General features: G+C 34.6%; 1 protein-coding gene across 8 annotated transcripts in view; it reads right to left on the bottom strand.

Moving 5' to 3' along the window:
• The window catches only part of LOC122535798 (serine/threonine-protein phosphatase 2B catalytic subunit 3-like), a 90,977-nt gene extending 82,985 nt beyond the window's left edge, over positions 1-7,992 (bottom strand). For all 8 annotated transcript variants that reach the window (XM_043667616.1, XM_043667617.1, XM_043667618.1 and 5 more), the window contains exon 1: positions 7,856-7,992. In XM_043667616.1, the coding sequence (XP_043523551.1) occupies positions 7,856-7,945 (90 nt within the window). In that variant the 5' untranslated portion in view covers positions 7,946-7,992. The remainder of the gene's footprint in view (positions 1-7,855) is intronic.
• Between the last annotated feature and the right edge of the window lie 397 nt (positions 7,993-8,389).

Raw genomic sequence — 8,389 nt, 5'->3', positions numbered from 1 at the left:
CAACCAGTGAACTGATTCAAGAATAAAGTACAGAAACAATTTTATTCCAAACATTACTGAGAAAACTTACTGAAAAATTGAAAGAGCAATTTCTGACAAATTACTATCCACCAAATTTTTAAAAAATATAAAGATTTATCTCCAATTGATGTCAACCAGTACTGACTCAAGAATTTCTTATTCTAAATATTACCGAGAAAATTCACAAAAAGAAAAAAAAACACACACAGAAAAGTGACACCAATTTTGACGACCTACCATTCACCAAACCTAAGTTCTCAAAAAAAAAAAAAAAAAAAGAAAAAAGTAGAGAGTTATTTCTAATCAATGTTCATCAGTCGGTGAACGTAACAACGAAATACAGGAAGCTCTTTATTTCGAACATCGCCAAGGAAACGTATCAAGAGACCAATTCCCATAAAGCACGGTGACCATTTACGCGGTCGCAATCTTCTTCTAGAGTCCGAAGGATCACGAACATATTCAGAATATATCCGTCCGTATGTACTCGACGAAGGAAATAAAGTCGTTTTCCCTTCACATATAAGATAAACGTGTATCATCGGTTTTTTTCCCTCCACCTCAGATAATTCCGTGAGTGAACATCGGGTAAAAATCAGCCGGAAACAATGTGTTTCTCTATTTTGTGAGTCTGTGTCTGTGAAATCGGAAATAAGGAGTTTAAGAGGACATAGCTTAAGAGGAGAAGATCAACGATACGTCGGTGATAAGAACGATGAGAGGAATCCGCCAAAGGATTGATCCTACAGGAAATTACATCCCCTCGATTTATTTTTTCTCTCTCGTTTTCTTAAGAAATACCCTTCCTTGTTTGCCCTCTAAATGTTGATTAATCTCGCAATTTTTAGGGAAATTAGGCGTGGTTATTAGAAGAATTTGTAAGGAATTGCTTACTCAATTAAAGAAACTTCGTCTAGAAATTTCATTTCCACTGCATTAGAAATGAAGAAGGTTAGTTCATTTGTGAAATTATCAGAAATCGTATTTTAATTCGTAGAAAATAACAATTAGACGAGTTGGAATGATCTTTGTACAAAGAGATGCAACGAAAAAATTTGAAAGATTTGGTCTTCTAGTTCATTCGTAAAACTGCCTCGTTTCCAAAATAATCTTCAATTGAAAAACAGCAGCTGGAAGAATTTTCAGATGAAGAAACAGCAATGGAAAAATTAATCCACTTAGTTAAAAAAGCGTTTAGAAATTTTAACCGATGTCGAAAAATTAAAGAGGACTTAGTTCTTTCGTGAAACTGTAAGATTCTGGAAGAGATTGTACCTTCAATGAAAAAAAAGAATCAAGGATGATCGAAGTAATATTTTGTAATTAATTACGCGTAAGTGTCGAAACTAAATTCGATCGTAAAGTAACTAAGGACCTTAAAGGAGATGGTAGTTCATTTTCTATAACTACAAAAAATATATATATATATATATATATAAAGATACTAAAAACCGCAGTTCGTTTACTGTAACTAAAAAAAAAAAAAAAAACCAAAAGTAAAAAATAAAGAAGATCAGAGACGAAGCTGAATCGCGATCGGGTTAAAACAAGCGGAGAAGAAAGTCGGAGAAGGATATTACCAGGAGAGGGAGTGGAGGTCGGGAGATCACGGACGACTGGAAACAGGATTAAAGGGGAGGGAAACCGTTCAGCAAGAAGCAGAAGGAACTGAGAGCCGGATGAATCGGAGAAAATTGGACTCGGTTAAAGGAGAAACAAAAAGAACGTATCTTCTTCTTCTTCTTCTTCTTCGTTCGGTGAAAGGAGAAGGAGCTGCCTACGAGGCCTGAAGCAATTCAGACGTGGCGGTGAAGAGAAGAAAAAAAGAGAGAGAAGGGAAGGACTCGAGCAAGACGGTTATGACACACGGAGAGAGGAAAAATAAATTGGAGGGATACAATTCCACGAAGAACCAATCCTTGATCGGGCTTCCCATACACGTGCAAAGGATCCTATCCCAATTCTCGAATTTGCTTATTTCAAATGTTTTTGTAATCTTCCAACTACTTCCCCATTTAATGAAAACTTTGAGAACGAGATTTTTATTTCACAGAACAAGAGACAATTTACTTCTCTCACTTTTGAATTTAACTAACTTGGAGTTTCATAAAAGATATCTAGAAATTTCCAAAGGACGAGAATTGTAATTACTATCACACAAATTAAAAGCAAACAATGTATTTTGAATTCTTCTTCTTGTAACAGAGTTTGAGAAGTTTGAGGAAAGGAAGAGGTGGAATGTCAATGAAAATCTTGTAACCTTCCGAATTTCTCCCCCATCGTAATATTCGCGAGTTAACATTCCCAGGATGTCAAGTTCTCGACACGATCGTCATAAACATGGAAATTTAAGACTGGTAGAATTCTCTATGGTAGACGAGGGTTGTGTACGAACGAAGATGATAGAGTTTACGACTTGCGAGGGTAGCGGCACCCTACTCATGGTCTACGATATCACGAACGTTGCAATTTACCAGTTCTATTTACCACTTCGGTAGAATTCGCATCTTCCCTTCCGTAGAAATAGAATTCCTCCAAGTTCTGCCTCAGCCAACTCTCTTGGAAATCAAACAGCAACTCAATTCAAGAACATGCTGGAAACTCGATTGAAATCGTCTGTGTTTATCGCAGAGTTGAGCCCGTGAACTGGCCTGTCTGTGCAGAATCTAGGTATCGACATTATGCTTAATATGATGAAATTTTGCTATAACGTACATTCAACGTGTCGGATTTATTTATTTTCTTAAATGTACAACGTCAAATGTCAGTATAAAAGAAACATTCGTTTCATTAAATTGTCGTTTGTTGCATAAAATTTGTTATATAAAAAAATTTACGTACAATTATGTATAACTATATACATAAAATTATATAACAAAATTTATTATATCAGAAAAAGTTGTAACTAAAAAATGTAACTAACTTCATTTCAAACTGCAGAATTCACTGTGTGATGCTTGTTTGGAGGAAAAGGAAAACAACGATCTCGTCGACAGACAATTGTTTGTTCGACCTCGATTTCAAAAACGACATTTTCGTCATGTTTTGTTGTATTGCCTTCGAAAAGGAAAAAAAAAGACAGTAAAAAATTATCTAGTGTGTATGGCGAAGAACCCTTCAAAACCACTGCGGCAATGTCAGAATTATTTTACTAAATTTCACTAAATTTAATTAAGATATCGAATTGTTTCTTGTTTCCGTCAAAGAACACGAAAACTTTCCTTCAATTTCTCTGCTCGACAGAAAATTAAATAAAATAAAACTAAATAATATCGTTAAGCAAAATTGATTCGCCGTATCAAAATTCGTTAAATAAAATTCACCCTTTCTCTCGGGGATCCATTATATATTTAATTTTCAGTTAGGCACAAATCCTTTACCATGTGTAATTCATAAAATTCCATTAGACACGGAATCTATTAAACGTTCAATTGACATTAAATTTCAAGTGACATCTCTCTTAAACTTTAACCGATTAATCGATCCGACAACAACAAGGACACTCTCTTCTAGCAATTGACAATTTTTCAAATCAGATCAATATTAAACATCCCACGTTCCTAGTCTTTGTATTTCTCGAATTCTTGACGAACAATATATCAGCACGTATTCAGTTGCTGGATTTATGAACGTGAATTCATGATTGTGTTCTCCATTGTTGTTTCTCCTACCTCCCTCCCTCCCACACCCATTATTTTTATCCATTTCTTTATCCTAAATCCCATTCCCTCTCTTTCCTCCCCGCTGCAGCTATATTTTTTTTATTTATTTCCTTTTTATTCCCATCCTCTTTCCAATACCTCTCTCCTCTTTGTTTCATTCTTTTTTTCCAACGGAATATAATCAATTCCCCCCTTCATTTTCCCTCTTTTTACTCGAGTCGTTTCCCAGTGATCCGCCCTTTTCATTTTTCCCGCCCTCTCTTCGCTTTCCTATACCTTTTTCTCCACTCTTAACCCACTTTACACCGTCCGTGCTCTCTTCTGCTCTTTCCCCACTTCATTACTGCTAAATATTCTTACACGCTTTCCCTCTTTTCCTTTTTCACCGTTTCATCCACTTTCGAAATTTCCCTCCCCCTTCCTCGTCGCTTTCATTTTTATTCGCCGTCGTAACTGACATTCGAGCGACTGAAGCGAAAGTCACGAGCAGGCCGCGAAATCTTCACGTGTCTGCAACCTGCCAGTTGAAAACTTGAACACGTCTGTACAATTTGAGACAGATACGACTTTGTAAATATGTGATAAAGATATAATTGGCCATTTTGGTTGAAGCTACAAAAAAATATGTATCTGTACAGGAAGAGCATAATATATCAGATACGTAACATTCGTTGCAGGCTAGAATAATCTGAAAAATTAAAGTATTCGATAACAGGGAAATCTGGTGTGAAAATTTGCCCGGTATTGTTAACAACTTGCTATTAATAATAAAGAGTGAAATCAATGTAAAAAAATTTGCTTCCAATTGCGCCGGGGAAGAAATATACCATTTGAAATTCAATTAAATAATGAAAAACTTGGACAAAAATCTAGCATCCACCTTCGAAAATTAGCACATCACTCTATTGTGCAAGAGACTATACAATTATCTTATAATGATACAATACAATCACAAAACTATCTTATAATATGAAATTAACTGTGCAGTGCCATTATTCAGTAGAAAAGAAAAGTTTCATATATTTAATTTCTAGCGCTCGAATCTTTCACTTTAATTCCCAGTCCTCATTAAACGTAGAATCGATTAAATTTCCAGTGACACAAAATTTCAACAAATATATTTCTTAACCTCTTGCTGCGCTGAAATGACGTCGAGAATTTTTTTGTCCCAAAAATCGCAATATTTTAGTTTCAAATATATAGTACAACCAAATACACAGACAAAACAAATAATAAATTTATTACCTCTTAATAATTTCTATCTATATTTTTCATATTATGCCGACGAGTTCAAAAAGAAAGCGAGAATTATCGTGTACGATTCGGTCACTCGTTATGGTCCGCAACGTGGCTCACAACTGTCTTTAATCCATTAATTGGCGACTGTGGCAGCAACAAAAATTCCAGAGTTCCATAATTATTTCTTCGGAACAGTCGGCCATATCGTTCTAAAGTGGCAAATTTAATTCACAAAATTGAAGCAAATATTTTTGTATTCTCGACTCGATTAAAAATGTCTACAGAAGGTAAAATCCCTTCACTGACTGCTATCATCTTGTCTCTCGCGTGTCGCATTCGCGTTCCAACGCGTCTCGCGGAAAAATCCTGGGGAAAAGGAACGTTGCTTTCCTCTCCTGACTGCTTCTCCGGAGAGAGAGAGAGAGAGAGAGAGAGAGAGAGAGTCCAACGAAGCATATTGCGGATAGAGAGTATCGATCTCGCGACGCGGGGGAGGGTGGGTCTCGTTGCGTCCTTGTTGGTCGCGTGTGCTCGGGCACGGTCACGCAGATGCTCACGTTCCTACGGGACCGGAGGGAGAGATCCTCTTAAAAACGAACGGGCAAACTGCTCCACGATTTTTCAATTCGCCGACCAGTTGAAATTCTTTTCATCGTGGCCGATCGCCGGGGACGAGTCCTCTCGAGTGGACGAGATCGGACAACTCGGGCAACCGTTATTTATTACTGTGGTATTATAGGTTTCATCTTACACACATACACACGTACGTTCTATCCGTTTTTCCGTGGGAAAAAGTCCGCTGGAAGACGGAACGCCGAGGAAAATTGTGGCGGCGTACTTGAACGAACTATCGAACGAAAATTGATCATCTAACTCGAAATCAACGTTACCTTCGGACAAGCAAACGATCCCTTCTCGAAAATCATTTCATCGTCCAAGTATTCATTTACCCTCGGACGGAAATAATTCTTTCTCATCTCAAGAAATAGTTATCGTCCACAACGTGAACATCACTTTTTGTCTATCGGATCAATTGTTTCAACTTTCATTTTCGACGAAAACACGAGCCAATTCGTGTGGATCAACGACTTGATGGAATTACAGTTTTAAACAAATTTAAAAAAATTGAAATTGAACTCGTTGCTCGTCGTTTTGTCTTCAAACAAAATCACGATTTCGTAACAGGAACGACTGACACGGCGTAGGAGAAACTTTATTTCATTTCCCAAGATTGAAATATTTCCATTGTTTCTTTTTTCAATTAACAAATCCAGCCAGCACGATCTTCGATTCTTATTCTCAATGATCAACTAAAATTTTAAAGCTCAAGGAAAGAGCCCGATTGCTATGTTTTTAATTGAAGAATAATTCTTCCAGAAAGGACGCGATCCAGCGTGATCTAGAGAGCAATAAATTGCGCGTGAATTTCATTCAAACGTTGGAACTTCGCCGCGAGATTTGCATTCTCGGCGATTAACCACAATCCAAGATGAATGGGGAGCATATTAATTGGTAATTAACCAGGCGGATCGCTAATTAGAAAGTCGAATAATCGAGAAAAGGAGCACGAGGGGAAAGAGAGAGAGAGAAACTCTGCTTCTGGTCTACGTGCCTCGTCAATATTATAATCTGCACGCGTTCTGCGCTCTACGTAATGGGAAGATCTTCGAGAACTTGGAATCTAAATGCGCTGATAAATTTCTGTCGGAACAACAAGTAGATAACAAAAGATGGAGAGCGAAATTTTTTCTCCTTTTCAAATGGTGAATCAAATTCTGTCGAGACTCGATCGAAGGAAATTCTAAAGGAACTCTGTCGAATTACATTGAATGAAACAACTCGCGTTGTAAGACGAGATCCTTCGGTGAAATTATTGTTTCCTTCCAGAAACTATTCCAGGACTATTAATTCATTTAATTCCAGTGAATTTATTATTTTTTAATTTAATAATTTATTTAAATAGTTTAATAAAAATATTGAATTGTGATTTCAAAGATATATACGTATATATATTATTTTAAATTATTATAAAAGTATTAATTTTTAGAATTATATTATTATTAATTAGTTTAATCATATTATTTACTAGAATATATTTTATATTATTTAATTATGAATTAATTTTAGAATGAAATATTGTAAGATTAAATTCAATAAAAATAAATGTATTTTTAATTATAAATTATAAAACTTTATCATTTATTTTTTTAGTTGTATTTATTCCTTCAATAATTTATATATATAGAATTAGATATATAAATTTAAATAATTTTTTATTAAAACGATTTTATTATTTAATAATATTATTTTTATTATTAATAATTATAATTAATATAATAACGACGAAACGAACAAAGAAAATTGTTGCTTTTCCTCCTCGAGAAACAATTTCAGTGAATTATTTTAGCATTTAGAAGTTATTGCTTTCCTTCAGAAAGAAACATTCTCATTTAAACAACGAGCAAATTCTACGCTGCCAGTCGCATTTTCAACAATTATTTGCGAATTATCTAAAATGCGAAATCCCAGTTCGGACGGGGAATTAATAATTTCGTGAAATGCAACTTAAAATTTCTTACGTGCAACGTAAAAAAATGCTTCTTTCATAAAAATGTAACAGTGTAAAAAGTATAAAAATATAAATAAATGAATATATAAAAACTAACTAATTATGAAGCGTATTGATATTATTATTATTATTATTATTATTATTATTAAAGTCGTTTGCTTCATCTCGTTCAAGAAGTTTTAATCTCGAATAAAATCAATACTATCTGGAGAAAAGCGACTCTACGTGTTTTCCCTCGTCAATTTTCAATACCGATCATCGCCGATTTTACGATACCAATAACGATTTACAGAAACGTTCTCACGGCAGGGCTGGCAGGTCGGAATGGACTTTGAGAGCATCGTGAATGAATTTTCAAACTCACCTCGATACTGAAATAACCCCTGTCTACATAATCGCCGAGGAAGAGATACTTTGTCGTGGAGGGTGGTCCGCCCACCTCGAACAACTTCATCAGGTCATAGAACTGTCCGTGAATGTCGCCGCACACTGAAACAGAACGAAAGAAAAATACGTTTATCTAACGTCTTCTTGGTAAAAAAAAAAAAAAAAAGTGAGAAGAACTCTGTTCTCGATATAATTTTTTCAAACGATTCTTGTGAAATGTTATTGTTGAGTTCAGGCAGAGTAGTTTATATAGGATTTAAATATATAATAAACAGAATTTAAGTGTAGGATTTAAAATATAATATAGGAATATAATAGAATAAATAGGAATTAAGGGAGAAATATAATAGGATTTAAAAATATAATAAATAGAATTTAAATATAGGATTTGAAATATAATAGATATAGAAATATAATAGAATTAATAGGATTTAAGGAAGAAATATAATAGGATTAAAATAGGATTTAAAAATATAATAAATATAATATAAAAAAAATAAATATTTAAAAA

Source organism: Frieseomelitta varia, unplaced genomic scaffold (genome assembly GCF_011392965.1).
Source record: "Frieseomelitta varia isolate USP_RPSP 00005682 unplaced genomic scaffold, Fvar_1.2 scaffold_773, whole genome shotgun sequence".
NCBI classification, from domain to species: Eukaryota; Metazoa; Arthropoda; class Insecta; order Hymenoptera; family Apidae; genus Frieseomelitta; species Frieseomelitta varia.
This window is presented reverse-complemented; position numbering and strand designations above follow the sequence as displayed.